General features: G+C 50.1%; 1 protein-coding gene across 4 annotated transcripts in view; it reads right to left on the bottom strand.

The window, feature by feature from the left end:
- The window catches only part of LOC119964572 (terminal uridylyltransferase 4-like), a 151,750-nt gene that overhangs the window by 64,864 nt on the left and 65,403 nt on the right, over positions 1-21,483 (bottom strand). For all 4 annotated transcript variants that reach the window (XM_038794242.1, XM_038794239.1, XM_038794241.1 and 1 more), the window contains exon 10: positions 17,996-18,122. In XM_038794242.1, the coding sequence (XP_038650170.1) occupies positions 17,996-18,122 (127 nt within the window). The remainder of the gene's footprint in view (positions 1-17,995; positions 18,123-21,483) is intronic.

Raw genomic sequence — 21,483 nt, 5'->3', positions numbered from 1 at the left:
CCATCCTCACTGATGGAGGAGCCCAGCACACCAGTGCAAAAGAGAAGGCTAAAGTATTCGTAACAATCTTTAGCCAGAAGTGCCAAGTGGATTTAAAAAAAATTAATTTGCAGGATGTGGGCATCACTGGTTAGGACAGCATTTATTGCCCACCCCTAGTTGCCCTTCAGAAAGTGCTCCGTGTTAGTTGCCTTCTTGAACCGCTGCAGTCCTTTAGGTAAACCCACTGTGCTGTTAGGGAGGGAATTCCAGGGATGTTGCCCCAGCGACAGTGAAGGAATGGCGATATATTTTCAAGACAGGGTGGTGAGTGTCTTGGAGGGGAACCTCCAGGTGGTAGGATTCCCAGGTATCTGCTGTTCTTGCCCTTCTAGGTGGTAGTGGTAGTGGGTTTCCAAAGTGCTGTCTAAAGAACCTTGGTGAGTTACTGCAGTGCATCTTGTAGATGATACACGTGGCTGCCACTGTTCGTCGGTGATGGAGGGATTGAATGTTTGTGGACGGGGGAGCTATCAAGAGGGCTGCTTCATCCTGCATGGTCAAGCTTCTTGAGTGTTGTGGGAGCTGCACTCATCCCGGTAAAGGGAGAGTATTCGATTACACTCCTGACTTGTGCCTTGTAGAGTTGCGAATGGTGCTGAACATTGTGCAGACATCTGCAAACATCCCCACTTCTGACCTTATGATGGAAGGGAGGTCATTGATGAAGCAGCTGAAGATGGTTGGGCCTAGGACTACCCTGAGGAACTCCAGCATTAATGTCCTGGAGTTGAGATAATTGACCTCCAATCATCACAACCATCTTCCTTTGTGCCAGGTATGACTCCAGTCAGCGGAGAGTGTCTTCCCCCCCCCACCGGGATTCACATTGACTCCAGTTTAGCTAAGGCTCTTGATACCATACTCGGTCGAATGCTGCCTGGCTGTCACTCTCAACTCACTCTCAAAAGAGCTGGCATTCAGCTCTTTTGTCCATATTTGAACCAAGGCTGTAATGAAGTCAGGAGCTGAGTGACCCTGGCGGAAACCAAACTGTGTCTGTGAGCAGATAAATGCTGAGTAAGTGCCACTTGATCGCACTGTTGATGACTCCTTCCATCACTTTGCTGATGATGGAGAGTAGACTGATAGGCGGTAATTGGCTGGGTTCAATTTGCCCTATTTCTTGTGTACATGACACACCTGGGCAATTGAATGATCAAATTGGCATCCTCCAAAGATTCCCAGTATCACAGATGCCAGTCTTCAGTCAATTCGATTCACTCCAGGTAAAATCAAGAAATGGCTGAAGACACTGGATATTGCAAAGGCTAAAGGCCCTGACATTAGTCCGGCATTAGTACTGAAGATATGCAATGCTCTAAGCCAAGCTAAGCTGTTCCAGTGCAGCTACAACACTGGCGTCTACCTGACAAAATTGATTTTTTTTAAGGGACAATTTAGTGTGGCCAATCACCGCGGGGTGAAACCCGCGCAGACACGGGGACAATGTAGAAACTCCACACAGACAGTGACCCGGGGCTGCGATCGAACCCAGGTCCTCGGCGCTGTAGGCAGCAGTGCTAATCACTGCGCCACTATGCCGTCCCCCACTCGGAAATATATGACCGCGCCTTCACTGTTGATGGGTGAAACTTTTGGAACTCGCTCACTAACAGCACTGTGGGTGTACCTACATAATGTGGACTGCAGCGGTTGAAGAATGCAGCTCACCACCACCTTCTCAAGGGAAATTCAAGATGGGCAATAAATGCTGGTTTTTCCAGCGACATCCACACCCCATGAAAACATTTTTAAAAAGCAGGAGACAATGTTACAGATGTGGAAGCAAGTGGTCTTTATTTTTTTTAAATATTTTTATTAAATAATTTTCATTTATAACAAAATACACAATATCAACATGAAAAATTGATGTCACAAAATGCAATATTAGAAAGAAACAGAACCAACCAAGCAGAGCTCACCCAGCAGTGAAACGCCCTTTCCCCAAGAATGAGAACTAACCCCCCCTTCCCCCGCTAACAGCCGATGGTGATTAATTAATCAGACATGTCTACAAGGAACATACAATGTAAAAGCAGGCCATTCGGCCCATCTTGTCTGCACTGATCCACTTAAGCCCTCACTTCCACCCTATCCCCGTAACCCAATAACCCCTCCTAACCATTTTTTCTGGTCATTAAGGGTAATTTAGCCTGGCCAATCCACCTAACCTGCATGTCTTTGGACTGTGGGAGGAAACCGGAGCACCCGGAGGAAACCCACACAGACAGGAGGAGAACATGCAGACTCTGCACAGACAGCGACGCTGCGGGGAATCGAACCTGGGACCCTGGCGCTGTGAAGCCACAGTGCTATCCACTTGTGTTACCGTGCTGCCCCTTCAAATTCTTCAAAGTAGGTAATGGATGGCCCCCACCTCAGGTAGAACGCGTCGACCAACCCCTGACAGCGTACTAGACCTCTCCCTACCAAGGACAGAGGGAGGTTGTTCCACTTTTCAAGTCGAACCTCACCCTTCTCACCAGAGTAATTCAATCTATGAAGTGATGGCTATAAGACCATAAGACATAGGAGTGGAAGTAAGGCCATTCGGCCCATCGAGTCCACTCCGCCATTCAATCATGGCTGATGGGCATTTCAACTCCACCTACCAGCATTCTCCCCGTAGCCCTTAATTCCTCGCGACATCAAGAATTTATCTATCTCTGCCTTGAAGCCATAGGCTAGTCACGGGCCATTCGGATACACTGATAACAAAAGCTACCTCCGGCAAGACAAAAAGGTATTTTATACCTGGATCCTGCCTGCCAAGGACAGAGGGCGGTTTCATAGATTTCATAGAATTTACAGTTCAGGAGGCCGCCATTTAGGCCACCATGTCTACACTGGCCTTTGGAAAGAGCACCCTACTCAAGCCCACACCTCCACCCTATTCCCGTAACCCAGTAACCTCATCTAACCATTTTTGAATACTAAGGGCAATTTAGCATGTCCAATCCACTTAACCCACAATCTTTGGACTGTGGGAGGAAACCGGAGCACCCGGTCGAAACCCCATGCAGACACGGGGAGAACTCAGGAGATGCTATTAATGGCGGTGTTAGGATTCAAAAGGAAAGTATTAAAACTAGCATAAAGGCACTTTACCGAATGCTCATAGCATTCGAAACAAGATAAATGAGTTGACAGCACAAATCATCGCAAATGAGTATGATTTAGAGGTCATTACAGAGTCATGGTTGCAGAATGGTCACGACTGTGAGTTAAATATCCAGGGATATCAGACCATTCAGAAGGACAGGCAGGAAGGTGAGGTAGCTGGTGTGGCACTGATACTTAAGGTTGACATCAGGGCAGTAGTGAGAAACGATATAGATTCTATAGAGAAAAAGGTTGAATCCATTTGGATGGAAATTAGAAATAGTAAGGAGAAAAGGTCACTGATAGACTAGTCTATAAGCCACCAAACAATAACATCACGGTGGGACAGGCAATAAACAAAGAAATAACTGTAAAAATGGTACGACAATTATCATGGGCGATTTAAATCTACATGTCGATTGGTCAAACCAGGTCGGTCGGGCAGCCTTGAGGAGGAGTTCATAGAATATATCGGCGATAGTTTCCTCGAACAGTCGTAATGGAACCTATGAGGGAGCAAGCTATCCTAGATATGGTCTTGTGTAATGAGGAGGGAATAATTAATGATCTCATAGTTAGGGATCCTCCCGGAAGGAGCGATCAGTATGGTTGAATTTAAAATAGAGGAGGGCAAGTAGGTAAAATCCAATGGCAGTGTCTTGTGCTTAAACAAAAGACTACAGTGGGATGAAGGAGGAGTTGGCTAGGGTAGATTGGGAGCAAAGACTTTGCTCCCACTTGAGGAACAGTGGAGGACTTACAAGGAGATTTTTCTCAGTGCTCAGAAAAAGTATATACCAGTGAAAAGGAAGGACTGCAGGAAAAAGGATAATCAACCATGGATATCTAAGGAAATAAAGGAAGGTATCAAATTGAAAGAAAAGGCATACAAAGTGGCAAAGATTAGTTGTAGTTTCACCCACCAGTGGAAACAACCTCCCTGCTTCTATCCTATCTATTCCCTTCATAATTTTATATGTTTCCATAAGATCCCCCCTCATTCTTCTGTGCAAACAAAATTCACTAGGTTAATTCCGGAGTTGCGAGGATTAGCTTATGAGGAGAGACTAAATAGACTGGGACTATACTCAATGGAATTTAGAAGAATGTCTTTTTTCAAAGTGAGAGATATAGAGGCCTGTGAGAGCGTAGAGGGCAAGGATCCCCGTGACAAGTAATCGTTAACCATGTCAACTATCATTGTTGTTAACTGGCTCGCAAACATCTTATAAAAATCAACGGGAAACACATCAGGACCAGGGGCCTTACTCAACTGCATAAATTCAAAGTCCTTCGGTACTTCCTCCGGTCTCAAAGGGGCCCCCAACTCCTGCTGCCTTCCTCTCTCCACCACCAGAAAGAACAATCCGAATAAGAATGCTGACATGACCAAACTATTCTCATGACCAAACTATTCTCAGGGTCTCTGTCCTTTAGAGGTTCCTGTAAAAAGATTCAAGGTTGGCATGGATTTCATTAAGGGTGGAAACCAAACTGCTGCCTGAGTTTTTGTATAATCTCTCAGGAAGCCAGCTGCCACCTCAGTTGGTGGACTAGAAGATGCCTGGCATTCTCCCCATACTCATAAAAAAACCTCGAGCTCCGGAGCTAGCTCACCGCCTTCCCAGCATAACAAACTAAAATGCATTTGAAGATTCTTCCTATTCGCATGCAACTCCGGGATTGGGTCAAACGAATATTGGCGATCCGCCTCAAGAATCGCATCTACCAGCCGCTGCATCCTCACCTTCCTATCTAAATGTGCCTGATAAGGAGATTACCTCCTCCCTTACAACCAACCTACGGGTTTCCCACAGTATGACGGGAGAGACAGAGTCGTTCCTAGTGAATCTAGTGTACTTCTCGATGGTCTTGGATATGCGCTCACAAAAGCCCCTGTCCGCCAATAGCACAGCATCCAGCCTCCATGGCAGGTGCTGACTAGAATCTGTTTTCAAGGTCCACGAAATGGTGTGTATCCAGGCCAGGAATGAAAGCCAACATTCTTCTAACGAATGCCACATCGTCACAATTTGGCAAGTATACATTTACCAGTACCACTGACGCACCTGCCAAAGACCCACTGACCATCATAAATCTGCCACGGTCCTTGTGGCCAAAAAACCCCCCAGATTATTAACTAAAATCGCTGCACCTCGGGCCCGACTAAAACACTTTGCTCACCCACCCCTTCCGCAGTCTGGTCTGATTTTTGACATGCAAGTGAGTCTCCTGAAAAAACACCACATCACACTTGAGATTCTTTAGATGAGCAAAAGTTCTCGACCTTTTTATCGGACTACCCAACCCGCTTACTTTCCAGCTGGACAACCGAATTGGGGGCTTCTCACCTCCCCTCATCTCTGAGTCAGCCATAGAGAACTCAATCACCATCAGCAAACTAACCCCTTCACCCCACCCACAACTAATGCCCCACCCAAATATACATACTGATAACCGCTAAATAACCAAAACCCCCGCCCCCCAAACCCCAATTCCAACGTGAGACTGGTTCAACAGCTGCAGCTCCTCCCCCCACCTTACTCCCATTAAGTAGCTGAATTTAATGCTAGAGGAGCGGTTCCCCCCAACCCTCTCCAGGATAGAGAAGAAAAAAATACAACTTCATTGCCCACCCGGAGGATAAGACAAACCTCCCAAACCAGTACCCCTAAAAAACTGAATTCCCAACAGGGGCAATATAACTCCAATTATAATACAAGAATCAACTTCTCATAGAAATTAGCTCCCCACCAATAAACAAACCACAATTGAAGCAAAACATCCTCCCTCATTCCCATAAAAAAAAGACAAAGACAAGAAATAATTTCACCCTTAGACAACAACTATAAAAAGGATACCCCAATATTCCTCCCAACCCACAGCAGTCAAAGACCAAACAAAGCATCATTAACTTGAACCGAGTCCATGCTTCTTAAAGAAGGTATCCACCTCCTGCGGCGTATCAAAGCAAAAGTCCCTTGAATTGTAAGTGATCCGCAGCCTTGCCGCATATACCACTCCAAACCTCAAGAAACCTCAGTTCCAGAGTGGACGTGGGTCTACTCTCCCCCATCATTTTCATAAATATTCGTGCAAGATGCATAGTTGGCTCGGGCCCTTTTTTTCCCCCGGCACCTCATGACTCTGAGGTCCTGCCTCCTAGGTCGTGTCCAGGTCCATCGGCCTTAGCCTCCAGTCTCCTGTTCGCGGCAGCAACTACCGCTATTTCGGCTTCCAATGAGGCAAGCTGCTCACTGTGCCTCAACAGCGCTTTTTTATACCTTCTTGCACCCTACCATGCTTTTACACCGAATCATCAGTTTTTTCTAGTTTCACCCGGACAGGGCCCAGGACTTCTTCAAACGACTTACATAAGTTCTCTTCCATCCGCCTGCACTGTTTTTCAAGGTGGACATTGAATTCCTTGGCTAGCATGCGGGCCAGCATGTCTGCTGTAATTGGGGAGGCGGCTGACGAAGCCTCCGTCATTTTCTCCATGGAGGAGCTGAGCGACTCCTCCGAGTCGGTCAATGAGTTGCTTTCTGTGAGTTGCTTGGCATTGTGGTGGCTTCGGGATCCTTTATGTTCAATAAGAAATATTTCTATGCAAAACATTCCTGGAAAAACACGGGTGAAAAGGGCTCGAAAAAACAGATCCTGGTGGGAGCTGCTTTGTGATCATCCTCACCTCATATGACATCACTAGAAGTCAGCAAGTGGTCTTTATGGTGGACAGGATGTACAATTGGAAAATCAGTTCAAGGCTAAAGAGGACAATAAGACTACAAGTTCTGGCTCAGCCTGAGCTAATAGCCAGGCAAAAGGATAGAGTCAATGACTGAGATATGGAATTCAAACTGGGGCTTTTGCTGTTTCCAATGAGTAGCTGGAAAAAAAACTAAAGCTCATCTAAGATTGGATATTAGATATTACTGAAACAGTGGAAGGCCAGGAGAGGTCATGGTGAGGTGTCATCAGTGTGCTCATGGAAATTGTGCCTTTGGATAATATTGCAAAAGGGCAGTTTGCAGATGAGAAGGTCGACAGAACCCAAGATAGATGTTTAGGAGGTTCCTGAGGTGATAACATGTGGATGGGAAGAGAAGTCATTACTAGAGGAGCTGCAGAACTTTTTAAAAAAAAAATTTGTATTCAAGTTTTTCAATAACAAATTTTTCTCCCCACAATTTAAAACAAGGCGTGTTTCCACACCAACACAAGAAAAGAACTCACCCCCTCAAAATAAATAATAACAAAAAACCAACAGCAATACAAGAAAGAAGAAAATAACAACATCGCAAACCCCCCCCACAAGTTGCTGCTGAGACCGACCACTCTCTACCCCTTCGCCAGGAAATCGAGAAAGGGCTGTCACCGCCGAAAGAACCCCTGTACCCACCCCCTCAGGGCAAACTTCATCCTCTCCAACTTGATGAACCCAGCCATGTCGTTGACCCAGGTCTCCGAACTCGGGGGCCGCGTATCCCTCCACTATAACAGAATCCTGCGCCAGGCTACTAGAGACGCAAAGGCCAGAATGCCGGCCTCTCTCGCCTCCTGCACTCCCGGCTCCGAAGCTACCCCAAAGATCGCAAGCCCCCAGCCCGGCTTGACCCTAGACCCGAAGACTTCCGACAAAGTCCCCGCCACCCCCTTCCAAAACCTCTCCAAGGCCGGACAAGCCCAGAACATATGGGTGTGGTTCGCCGGGCCTCCCAAACACCTCCCGCACCTGTCTTCCCCTCCGATGAACCGGCTCATCCTTGCCCCTGTCATGTGAGCCCTATGCAGCACCTTCAGCTGAATTAGGCTGAGCCGTGCGCAAGAGGAGGAGGAATTCACCCTCTCCAGGGTGTCCGACCATATTCCATCTTCAATCTCTTCCCCTAGCTCTTCCTCCCACTTCGCTTTGAGCTATTCTACTGAGGCCTCCTCCTCCTCCTGCATCAGCTGGTAAATAGCCGAGACCTTTCCTTCACCGACCCACGTCCCCGAAAGCAGCAGCCACGGAAACTTCGCCACCTGCCTCTTAACAAATGCCCTGACCTGCATATATCTAAAAGCGTTCCCGGGGGGAGGTTCCACTTCCCCACCAGCTCCTCCAGAGTCGCGAACTTCCCATCCAGGAAGAGGTCCCCCAACTGTCTGATGCCTGCCCTGTGCCAACTCCCAAATCCCCCACCCGTTCCCCCCGGCGCAAAACGGTGATTGCCCCGTATCGGGGCCCAAACTGAGGCCTTCACTTCCCCCCATGCCACCTCCAGTGTCCCCAGATTTTAAGGGACGCAACCAGCACCGGGCTCGTAGAGTACTTTGCCGGGGGGAGGGGGAAGTGGGGCCGTCACTAAAGCCTCCAGACTCGTACCCGCACAGGACACCACCTCCAATCTCTTCCATGCGTCACCCTCCCCTTCCGTCACCCACCTGCGAATCATCGCCACGTTCGCCGCCCAATAATATCCACACAGGTTGGGCAGCGCCAGGCCCCCCTACCTCCCTTCTTCGCTCCAAAAATACCCTCCTTACTCTCAGGGCCTTCCGCGCCCACGCGAACCCTAGAATCGACTTATTCACCCTTCTGAAAAAAGCCTTTGGGATCAATATGGGGAGGCACTGGAAAAGAAACAAAAACCTCGGGAGCACCGTCATCTTAATCGACTGGACTCTGCCCGCCAACGAAAGCGATAGCGCGTCCCACCTCCTAAACTCCTCCTCCATCTGCCCCACCAGCCTCGAAAAGTTAAGCCTATGCATGGCCCCCCCAGGTCCTAGCCACCTGGACCCCAAGATACCTAAAGCTCCTCTCAGCCCTCTTCAACGGGAGTTCACCTATCTCCCTCCCCTGATCCCCCGGGTGCAGGACAAACAGCTCACTTTTCCCCACATTAAGCTTATAGCCCGAAAAGTCCCCAAACTCCTCAAGTATCCTCAGCACCTCTGGCATCCCCTCCGCCGGATCCGCGACATACAACAGCAGATCATCTGCGTACAGCGACAACCGGTGCACCCCCCCGGGGCACAATCCCCCTCCAACTCTTCGAGTCCCTCAGCGCCATGGCCAGGGGCTCAAATCGCTAACGCGAAGAGCAGGGGAGACAAGCTGCCTCGTCCCCCTGGAAAGCCGAAAGTCCGCCGACCTCCTCCCATTCGTCACCACACTCGCCACCGGGGAGCTGTACAGCAACCTCACCCAGCTGATGAACCCCTCACCAAACCCAAACCTCCGCAACACCTCCCACAGGTAACTCCACTCCACCCTATCAAAAGCTTTCTCCGTATCCATGGACGCCACTATTTCTGACTCCCCAGCCGCCAGCGCCATCATCGTGACATTAAGGAGCCTCCGCACGTTGGCATTCAGTTGTCTCCCCTTTACAAACCCCGTTTGATCCTCATGAATCACCGTCGGGACCACATCCTCCACCCTCCTGGACAGCACCTTTGCCAACAACTTGACATTAAGGAGCGAGATCGGCCTGTAAGACCCACACTGAAGGGGGTCCTTGTCCCGCTTCAGGAGCAAAGAGATAATTACCCTGGACATCGTTGGGGGCAGAGCCCCTCCCTGCAGCCTCATTCAGGGCCCTCACAAGCAGAGGGCCCAGCAAATCTGAAAATTTCTTGTAAAATTCCACCGGGAACCCGTCAGGCCCCGGCGCTTTCCCTGTCTTCATACTTCCCACCGCCTCCACCAGCTCCTCCAACTCGATTAGAGCCCCCAAACCCTCCACCCGCTCGTCCCCTACTCTTGGGAACTCCAGCCTATCCAAAAAGCGGTCCATCCCACCTGCTTCCCTGGGGGGCACCGCCCGGTACAGCCCCTCGTACAAGGATCTGAACACCCCATTGATGTCCTCTCCACCCCGCACCAAGTTCCCTCCTGCATCCGTGGCTCCCCCAATTTCTCTAGCTGCCTCCCGTTTCCGGAGCTGGTGAGCCAACATCCGACTTGCCTTCTCCCCGTACTCATATACCACCCCCTGCGCCCTCCTCCACTGCACCTCCGCCTTCCAGGTGGTTAAAATGTCAAATTCCGCTTGGAGATTATGCCGCTTCCTCAAAAGCCCATTCTCCAGGGTGTCTGCATATCTCCTATCCATCCTTACCATTTCCTCCACCAGCCACTCCCTCTCGGCTCTCTCCCCCCTCTCCCTGTGCGCCCGAATAGGTATCAGCTCCCCTCTGACTACTGCCCAAAGCACCCCAACTTGCACCTCCCCGTTATCATTGGTTTCTAGATACCTCTCTATGCCCCTATGGGTCCACTCGCACACTTCCTCCTCTGCCAAAAGCCCCACATCCAGCCTCCACAGCGGGCGCTGATCCTTTCCCTCCCCCAGCTCCAGATCCACTAAATGTGGGGCATGATCAGAAATGGCTATCTCCGAATACTCCGCCCCCACTACTCTCGGGATTAGCGCCCTGCTAAGCACAAAAAAAATCAATCTGGGAGTACGCCTTATGAACATGGGAGAAAAAGGAGAACTCCCTACCTCCTGGCTCCAACCCCCCCCCCCCCCCCCCCCCCCCCCATCTGATCCATGAACCCCCTCAGCACCGAGGCCGCTGCCGGCCTCCTGTCCGTCCTAGACTTCAAGCGATCCAGAGCCGGATCCAGCACCGTGTTAAAGTCCCCACCCAGGATCAATCCCCCTGTCTCCAGGTCCGGGATCAGGCCCAGCATTCGCCGCATGAAGCCCGCATCGTCCCAGTTGGGAGCATAAACATTAACCAAGACCACCTGCTCCCCCTGAAGTCTCCCACTCACCATCACATATCTACCTGCACTATCCACCACCACTTTGGACGCAACGAACGACAGGCTCTTACTGACTAAAATTGCCACCCCACGGTTCTTCGCATCAAGCCCCGAGTGAAACACCTGTCCCACCCAACTTTTTCTTAGCCTCACCTGATCCGTAACCCTGAGATGCGTCTCCTGGAGCATAGCCACATCCGCTCCCAGCCCCCTCAAGTGAGCCAAGACCCGGGGATCGCTTCACCGGACCATTCAGCCCCCTCACGTTCCATATGACCAGCCGAACCCGGGTGGCCATCCCCCTCCCCCTACGCCGATCAGCCATAGCTCTTTCTCAACCCGCCACGCGCCCAGGGAACCCCCCAAGCCCGCTCCCCACGGCGGCAGACCCCCCCCCCCCCTCACCATCCATTCCCTCACAGTCCCTGCAGCAACAACCCGGTAACCCCCCACCCCTTCTTCCTCCCCCCCAAACCCCCCCACCCTCCTTCCTCCCCCCCAAACCCCCCCACCCTCCTTCCTCCCCCCCAAACACACACACCCCCCCAAGCTAGGGCCCCCCAAGCTGCGTTACCCCTAACATTGTGCTTCCGTGAGTCAGCTGACCCTGGCTACTCCCGCCATAACCACAACCCCCCCCCCCCCCCCTCCCCCCCCCCCCCCCCCCCCCCCCCCCCCCCGACGCAACACAGCCACCAATCCCTCCTTACCAGCGCCGGTCCCGCCCCCAATTGCTCCGGCGCGGGAAGAAAGCCCACACTTCCAACCCGAGCTCCGCCCCTCAACCCAACACGCAGGAAAAAGACGAAAACATGACCCATCGGGACACCAAACTACTCCCCAACCCACCAGTGGACAAAACAGAAAAAAACACCACGGTAAATAAACAACAGCCCAGAAAACAACTCAAAAAAAAAACAAAATAGCGAAAACGAACAGGCAACATCAATCAGCAAACACAGCCAATATGAACGACAGGATACCCAGGAGGGTAAGCCTCCAAACAAAGTACATTTTTCCCCCAGCCCCCCAGTCCTCAGTTCGAGTCCAAGTTCTCTGCCTGGACAAAAGCCCAGGCCTCCTCCGGAGAGTCAAAATAGAGCTGGCGGCCCTTGTAAGTGACCCAGAGGCGAGCCGGCTGTTGAAGGCCAAACTTCACCCCCTTCCTATGAAGAACTCCCTTCGCTCGATTGAAACCAGCCCTTCTCTTCGCCACCTCCGCGCTCCAGTCCTGATAAATCCTAACGTCCGTGTTCTCCCACCTGCTGCTCCTCTCCTTCTTAGCCCATCTCAACACACACTCCTGGTCGACTAAGCGGTGAAAACGGACCTGTACCGCCCTGAGCGGCTCGTTCGGCCTCGGCTTCCGCTGCAGCACTCGATGGGCGCCCTCCAGCTCCAGGGGACCACGAAACGACCCCGCACCCATCAGCGAGTTCAACATTTGGACCACATAGGCCCCCAAATCCGAGCCTTCCAGCCCCTCCGAGGCCCAAAATCCGCAGATTCTTCCGGCGAGAGCGGTTCTCCATCTCCTCCATCCTCGCCAGCCATTTCTTGTGCAGCGTCTCGTGCGACTCCACTTTCACTGCCAGGCCCAAAAGCTCATCCTCGTTGTCCGAAGCCTTTTGCCGCAGCTGCCGAATCTCCACGGCCTGGGCCGTTTGAGTCGCCACCAGCTTGTCCAGCGAGGCCTTAAACGGCTCCAAGATCTCAGCTTTGAGCTCCTTGAAGGAGCGCTGAAGCAGCTCCTGCTGCTCCCGCGCCCACTGCTGCCACTTCCCCGCCCGCCGCCATCTTGCTTTTTCTGCCTCTCACCTTCCTCTGCTGTAAAGCCGACTTTTGGACCACTCCACTGCGAGTCCAGTTCATCCACCAGCCGGTGGGCACACTGGCTGTGTTTCCCCCTGGGGAAAAGTTAAAACAGCGCCGTTGCGGGCTCTTAAAAGAGCCCGAAAGTCCGAAAAAAGCGGGAGCTGCCAAACGTGCGGCTTAGCTCCGCATCGCCGCCACCGGAAGTCAGGAGCTGCAGATCTTGATTAGCAATCCACTTTTTCACAGAAGTACAGAGAGAATTAAATAATTCTTTTAAAAATACAATGGTCTGGATATTGCAGCACCCTTCAGTAATGATGGCAAAACTATCAGCATTTGTTGTCATTACTCCTCTGAAACTTACAGCAATGTCTGGATTCTGCACATGCACAATTAAATGTGAAAATACAGAAGTTGCTGTCAGTAATTCTACATTTTACATAGAACATATAACATAGAACAGTACAGCACAGAACAGGCCCTTCGGCCCTCGATGTTGTGCCGAGCCATGATCACCCTACTCAAACCCACGTATCCACCCTATACCCGTAACCCAACAACCCCCCCCTTAACCTTACTTTTTAGGACACTACGGGCAATTTAGCATGGCCAATCCACCTAACCCGCACATCTTTGGACTGTGGGAGGAAACCGGAGCACCCGGAGGAAACCCACGCACACACGGGGAGGACGTGCAGACTCCGCACAGACAGTGACCCAGCCGGAAATCGAACCTGGGACCCTGGAGCTGTGAAGCATTTATGCTAACCACTATCATACCGTGCTGCCCCTATTTTCTTTGAGTGCGCTGTTGATAGCCCCCAGAATACAGTCAAACGGAAATCGATGAAGGACAAAAACAAATATCCTTTTGTGTTATTAGTCTCGCTGTAAAAATCCTTATAAATCAGACCTTGTTGAATAAGATGTAACTTGATTTCTAAAGTTCCTAATTTCTGCTGAACTGCCTCATTGGTTCTGAAAAACTAACTTTCTTTTTTAAAATAAATTTAGAGTATCCAATTCTTTTTTTCTAATTAAGAGGCAATTTAACATGGCTAATTTACCTAACCCTGCACATCTTTTTGGTATGTGGGGGTGAGACCCACGCAGACAGAGGGAGAATGTGCAAACTCCACATGGACAGTGATTCAGGGGCGGGATTGAACCTGCTTCTTCAGCGCTGTGAGGCAGCAGCACTAACCACTGCGCCACCGTGCCGCCCTCTGAGAAACTAATTTTATATTTGTGGAATACCAAATTTCTCCATTAGAATTAAGAAAACTCACATATTTAAAATTATTTTTGAAGTTTATGATATTTCAGGTTCTACCTTAATCTTATTACAGTAGTCCCCCGTTATACCGCGCTCCGCAATACCGCGGTTCGCGATATACCGCGGGGGGGCTGATGGAGCCCAACTGTCAGTTGTGTCAATTTCAGCGGCCGGCTCACTTTGATCCGGAGAAGGAAGCTGCTCTCTCACTGAAATAATCAGCCGGCCGCTGAAATTGACACTGCCGGCTGCTCTCTCCCTCCAATCCAACTTTTAAGTTTTAATGTTTCTGATTGGAGGGAGAGAGCAGCCGGCAGTGTCAATTTCAGCGGCCAGCTGATTGTTTCAGTGAGAGAGCAGCTTCCCTCTCTGGATCAAAGTGAGCCGTCCGCTGAAATTGACACTGCCCGCTGCTCTCGTCCCTCCAATCAGAAACATTAAAACTTAAAAGTTGGATTGGAGGGAGAGAGCAGCAGGCAGTGTCAATTTCAGCGGCCCGGCTCACTTTGATCCAGAGAGGGAAGCTGCTCTCTCACTGAAACAATCAGCTGGCCGCTGAAATTGACACTGCCGAGGGGGGGCGGGTGTGGGGGGGGGGAGAAGAGTGGGGGGCGTGTGTTGGGGGGGGGGAGAAGAGGGTGGGAGGGTGGTGTGAGGGGGGCGGGTGTTGGGGGGGGGAGAAGAGGGGGGCAGGTGTTGGAGGGGGAGGAGGAGGGGGGGGGGGCGGGTGTTGGGGGGGAGAGGAGGGGGGGGCGGGTGTTGGGGGGGAGAGGGAGGGGGGGGCGGGTGTTAGGGGGGAGAGGAGGGGGGGCGGGTGTTGGGGGGGGAGGGAGAGGAGGGGAGGGGGGCGGGTGTTGGGGGTGGGGGAGGGAGGGGGGGGCGGGTGGTGGGGGGGAGAGGAGGGGGGCGGGGTGTTGGGGGAGAGGATGGGGGCGGGTGTTGGGGGAGAGGAGGGGGGGCGGGTGGTTGGGGGAGAGGAGGGGGGGCGGGTTGTGGGGGAGACACCCCCTGCGGGTGTGGGGGAAGACCCCCCTGGGGGGGGGTGTGGGGGAGACCCCCTGCGGTGTTGGGGGAAGAGAGGAGGGCCCTGCGGTGTTGGGGGAGAGAGGAGGGCCCTGCGGGGTGTTGGGGGACGGGGGAGGAGAGGGGGACGGGGGAGGAGGGGGCGAGCCGGAGGGTGTGGGGGGAGAGGGGCCGAGCTGGACGCTGTGGGGGGAGAGCCAGGAGGGTGTGGGGCGAGAAGGGGGCGAGCAGGAGGGTGTGGGGGGGGGGAGGTGGCTAGTTGGAGATTGTGGGGGGGAGAGGGGGGCTAGCCGGAGGGTGTGAGGGTGGGTGGGGTGGGGGGGGGAGGGGAGAGGAGGAGACAGAGCCCAGTGGGTGTTTGGGGGAGAGGAGGGACAGAGCCCAGTGGTGTTGGGGGAGAGGGGGGAGCCGGAGGTGTGGGGGGGGAGAGGGGGTCTAGTTGGAGAGGATGTGGGGGAGAGGGGGGCGAACCGGAGGGTGTGGGGGAGAGGGGGGCGAGCCGGGGTGTTGGGGGGAGCGAAGGGGTCTAGTTGGAGGATGTGGGGGAGAGGGGGGCGAGCCGGTAGGAAAAAAAAAAGAAATTGACACGCCGGCTGCTCTCTCCCTCCAATCAGAAACATTAAAACTTTAAAAGTTGGATTGGAGGGTTGAGAGCAGCGGGCAGTGTCAATTTCAGCGGCCGGCTGATTATTTCACTGAGAGCAGCTTCCCTCTCCGGATCAAAGTGAGCTGGCCGCTGAAATTTTAATTGGATCCACGATGGGGGTTTTAAATTTATTTCAAAATCTATGCTAGCGCTTCCCATTGTGAGTCTACGGGGGTCTGACCTCTCCCCCCGCCCCCCGTAGACTCACAATGGGAAGCGCTAGCATAGATTTTAAAATAAATTTAAAACCCCCATCATGGATATCCGCGGCTCGGATACAACGCGGGTTGGGGTCTTGGACCCCAACACCCGCGTTATAAAGGGGACTACTGTATCTCTTTAGTAAAACTTAATTGAATGTGAAAAAGTCAGTGCATTTTGTTTCCTGGTTTGCTTTCTGAGAGAATAATTCATTGCTATTTTTTGGTGCAACCAATAAGGTAGATGAGGGCAGTGCGATCGACGTTGTCTACGTGGACTTTAGCAAGGCCTTTGACAAGGCTGCATGGTAGGTTGTTGCAAAATGTTGAATTTCACGGAATCCAGGGCAAGGCAGCCAATCGGATACAAAATTGGCTTGGCGACCAAAGCCAAAGGGTGATTGTGGAGGATTGTTTTTCAAACTGGAGGCCTGTGACCAGCGGTGTGCCTCAGGGATCAATGCTGGATCCACAGTTATTTGTGATATATATATTAACGATTTGGATGAGAATGTAGGAGGCATGGTTAGTAAGTTTGTTGATGACACCAAGATTGGTGGCATAGTGGATAGTGACGAAGGTTACATAAGATTGCAACAGGATCTTGACCAATTGGGCCAGTGGGCCGATGAATGGCAGATGGAGTTTAATTTGGATAAATGGGAGATGATGCATTTTGGTAGATCAAATCAGGACAAGACCTATTCAGTTAATGGTAGGGAGTTGGGGACAGTTACAGAACAAAGAGATCTAGGAATACAGGTTCATAGCTCCTTGAATGTGGAGTCGCAGGTGGACAGGGTGGTGAAGAAGGCATGCAGCATGCTTGGTTTTATTGGTCAGAATATTGAATACAGGAACTGGGACGTTTTGTTGAAGTTGTACAAGACTTTGGTAAGACCTCACATGAAATACTGTATTCAGTTCTGGTCACCCTATTTTAGGAAGGATATTGTTAAACCAGAAAGAGTGCAGAAGAGATTTACGGGGATGCTACCAGGACTTGATGGTCTGAGGTATAAGGAGAAGCTGGATTGGCTGGGACTTTTTCCCCTGGAGTGTAGGAGGCTTTGGGATGATCTTATAGAGGTCTATAAAATATTGTGGAACATATAAGGTAGATAGTCGAAATCTTTTCCTAAAGGTAGAGGAGTCTAGAACTAGAGGGCATAGGTTTACGGTGAGAGGAGAGAGATACAAAAGAGACCAGAGGGGAAATTTCTTCACAGAGGATGGTGAGCATCTGGAACAGGCTGCCAGAGGCAGTGGTAGAGGCGGGTACAATTTTGTCCTTTAAAAAGCAGTTAGACATTTACATTGGCAGGGTGGGTATAAAGAGATATGGGCCAAATGCAGGCAAGTGAGACTACCTTAGTGATAGAAAATGGGTGGCTTGGACCAGCTGGGCCTGCTTCCATGCTGTAAACCTCTTATGACTCTAATTGACTGATTATCTTGCTTGATGACATCATTGCAGCTGGGCGTCTGAAAATCCCTTTGACTTGGCTCCAGATTCAAACTGATGTTGGGAAAGGGGAAATCCAGGTCACGGACATGGATTGCTCTTGTGGGCAGCTTTCTCCCAGATTTAATGCTGACTGCTATTGCATTGCATCTAATTGCAAACTAGGGGCCAACAGCATTTCATTATTGCCGAGAAGGAAACTGTGGTGCATGGTGTGGTACTGAGCCATACATTTAGAATTGTACTCTGACTGACAAGGCAATTCAATCTAGATTAAGTCCCCAAGTACTAAAGGAGGGCTTAAAACCAGCCATCGGACTCAAGGACAGGAATGCTAACAGTGAGCCTCTCTCCTGCAAGTAATTTCTGATTTCAGCTTGTTACTATGCTTTTTTTCTCTAATTTCCAACTGAGAGAAAACAACACCACCATCGCAAAAGACTAAAGACAATAATCATCCACATTTTTGTGAGAATTCTTCGTTGTAGAATTTTTTTTAAGGAATATATTTCAGAATGATTTACTTCAGATATATTTGGCTGAACAATACAACTGTGGATAACCTTTTCAATATTAAACTCAAATGTTAAAAGAACGACTTAGTGTTTGTTCATCACCATCGTGATTAAGATGAAAACATTTGATTCAGAAGGAAAATGCTTACCCTTGCCCAGCACCGAAATGCGAGAACTAATGGGATCAGTCGAGGCTCCAATTTGGCCAGAGCTGCCAGTAGGTTAGTAGTAAGGCAGGCCACATCGTTCCCTGCACTGACTTTACAAATCAGACCACTGTAATAGAAGAGATTAAGAACAGTCTGAAAACATCTTCTATAGAATATTGTATTTAAATTAATAAAATTATTTTTTTTGCATGGTCTAGTAACTATAATTCAATTGTTAGACTTTTAACCAGCAGCACAAGTTTGAATCTCAGTTTTGGATATAGTCATTCTTTCATAGGAGAGGCTGGTTTAGCTCTCTCAGCTAAATCGCTGGCTTATAAAGCAGACCAAGCAGGCCAGTAGCACGGTTCGATTCCCGTACCAGCCTCCCCGGACAGGCGCCGGAATGTGGCGACTAGGGGCTTTTCACAGTAACTTCATTGAAGCCTACTCGTGACAATAAGCGATTTTCATTTCATTATAGAAATATATGAATTAGGAGCAAGAGTAGTCCATTCGGTCCCTCAATCTTGCTCTGCCATTTGATCAGGTTGTGGTTGATCTGATTTTAGTTTCTGTAGTATAAGGGTATCTGGCATAGCAAGGATTAATGTGGGACTGGAAAATAGTACTGCCCAGTGTGATGTGAAGAGAAACATGACCTGATAATAGGGCTGGTTTTGGACTGAACAGCGATCGGTGTAGAAGCAAGCATAGAGTTAGCTTGTAGCTTGGGGTATACCTTGTATATATGTACATAGCTATGTGTTACAAGTAAACACTTGATATTCAACCACATAAGACTCAGAACCTCTGTGGAACCTTCTAAACTGAACATACAATATCTTTACAACAGCTTTAACTCTACTTTCCTACCCCTGAACCCTTTGACTCCCTTGTCAATCAGGGATCAATGTAATGCAACCTTAAACATTTGTAATGACCCGGCCTCCACTGCACTCTGGGGAAGAGATTTACACAGACCAACCCCCTGAGAGAAAACATGTCTCCTCATCTCTATCTCTGCCAAATTACCACTTTGCGCAAATGAAGGAGACACAGCCGGAGTGTGACACAACCAGAGTGGGAATTTGGAACGTGGTAATTTGGGGCAGTGAGGTAATTTGGTGCAGAGTGGGAGAAGGTGCTTTTTCCCTACTGTTTTGTTCTCTCTCTTTCTTCTGGCCTGTAACTTTTAATCTGCAGGGAGAGAATCAGAGAGCATCTGAGAACCTGGGAAGGTAAGTGATTTTTATTCATTTTTATTACCGTTTCAAATTGTGTGTGGGGGGGGAAAAAACTGAAGTGACATCACAGTAAAGCTGTGACCTGATTGGCTGGTTGGGAATCTACACTAAATTTAAAAATTAAGCATTGTTAAACTAATTAAACATAATTACTTAATTACAATTTAGAGGGGTATCTAAACCAGACATCAGAGAGTATTGTATTTAGCTTTCACCACATTTATAGTAGAAATCTAGTGCTGGAAAACGTATAGTTAACAATAACTTTTTTTAAAAAAAATTTTTAAATTTAATTTGCACAATGTCAATTCGAGGGGTGCGGTGCTCTGACTGTGAGATGTGGCAGGTCCAGGAGGCTTCCAGCGTCCTGGATGGCTTAATCTGCAGAAAGTGCACCCAATTGGAGCTCCTCACAGACCGTATGGATCGGTTGGAGCAGCAGTTGGATGTACTTAGGAGCATGCAGGTGGCAGAAAGTGTTAGATAGCAGTTATATAAATGTGGTCACACCCAAGGTGCAGGCAGAGAAATGGGTGACCACCAGAAGGGGCAGGCAGTCAGTGCAGGAATCCCCTTTGGTTGTCCCCCTCTCGAACAGGTATTACCCTTTGGATACTGTCGGGGGGGATAGCATATCAGGGGAAAACAGCAGCAGCCAGAGCAGTGGCACTACGGCTGGCTCTCATGTTCAGCAGGGAGGGTCAAAACGCAGAAGAGTAATAGTCACAGGGGACTCTATAGTCAGGGGCACAGATAGGCGCTTCTGTGGACGTGAAAGACTCCAGGATGGTATGTTGCCTCCCTGGTGCCAGGGTCCAGGATGCCTCCGAACGGGTAGCAGGCATCCTGAAGGGGGAGGGCAAACAGGCAGAGGTTGTTGTACATATTGGTACTAACGACATAGGCAGGAAGGGGCATGAGTCCCTGCAGCAGGAGTTCAGGGAGCTAGGCAGAATGTTAAAAGACAGGACCTCTAGGGTTGTAATCTCAGGATTCCTCCCTGTGCCACGTGCCAGTGAGACTAGAAATAGGAAGATAGAGCAGCTAAACACGTAGCCAAACAGCTGGTGTAGGAGGGTGGGTTTCAGTTATCTGGACCACTGGGAGCTCTTCCGGGGCAGGTGTGACCTGTATAAGAAGGACGGGTTGCATCTAAACCGGAGAGTAAATATCCTGGCCGCGAGGTTTGCTAGTGTCACACGGGAGGGTTTAAACTAGTATGGCAGGGGGGTGGGTACTGGAGCATTAGGTCAGAAGGTGAAAGCATTGAGGGAGAACTAGGGAATAGGGCCAGTATGGCTCTGACGAAGAGCAGACAGGGAGACATTGCTGAAAACAGCGGGTCTGGTGGCCTGAAGTGCATATGTTTTAATGCAAGAAGTATTATGGGTAAAACAGATTAACTTAGAGCTTGCATTAGTACTTGGAACTATGATGTTGTTGCCATTACAGACACCTGGTTGAGGGAAGGACGGGATTGGCAGCAAAACGTTCCAGGATTTAGATGTTTCAGGCGGGATAGAGGGGGAGGTAAAAGGGGTGGCGGAGTTGCGCTACTGGTTAGGGAGAATAGCACTGTTGTACTACGGGAGGACACCTCAGAGGGCAGTGAGGCTATATGGGTAGAGGTCAGGAATAAGAAGGGTGCAGTCACAATGTTGGGGGTTTATTACAGGCCTCCCAACAGCCAGTGGGAGATAGAGGAGCAGATAGGTAGACAGATTTTGGAAAAGAGTAAAAACAACAGGGTTGTTGTGATGGGAGACTTCAACTTCCCCAATATTGACTGGGACTCACTTAGTGCTAGGGGCCTGGACGGGGCAGAGTTTGTAAGGAGCATCCAGGAGAGCTTCTTAAAACAATATGTAGACAGTCCAACTAGTGATGGGGTTGCACTGGACCTGGTATTGGCGAATGAGCCCGGCCAGGTGGTAGAAGTTTCAGTAGGGGAGCATTTCGGGAACAGTGACCATAATTCAGTAAGTTTTGAAGTGCTGGTGGACAAAGATAAGAGTGGTCCTAGGGTGAATGTGCTAAATTGGGGGAAGGCTAATTATAACAATATTAGGCAGGAACTGAAGAACCCAGATTGGGGGCAGATGTTTGAGGGGAAATCAACATCTGACATGTGGGAGGATTTCAATTGTCAGTTGAAAGGAATTCAGGACCGGCATGTTCCTGTGCGGAAGAAGGATAAATACGGGAAATTTCGGGAACCTTGGATAACGAGAGATATTGTAG

Source organism: Scyliorhinus canicula, chromosome 4, assembly GCF_902713615.1.
Source record: "Scyliorhinus canicula chromosome 4, sScyCan1.1, whole genome shotgun sequence".
In the NCBI taxonomy this organism is placed as follows: Eukaryota; Metazoa; Chordata; class Chondrichthyes; order Carcharhiniformes; family Scyliorhinidae; genus Scyliorhinus; species Scyliorhinus canicula.
This window is presented reverse-complemented; position numbering and strand designations above follow the sequence as displayed.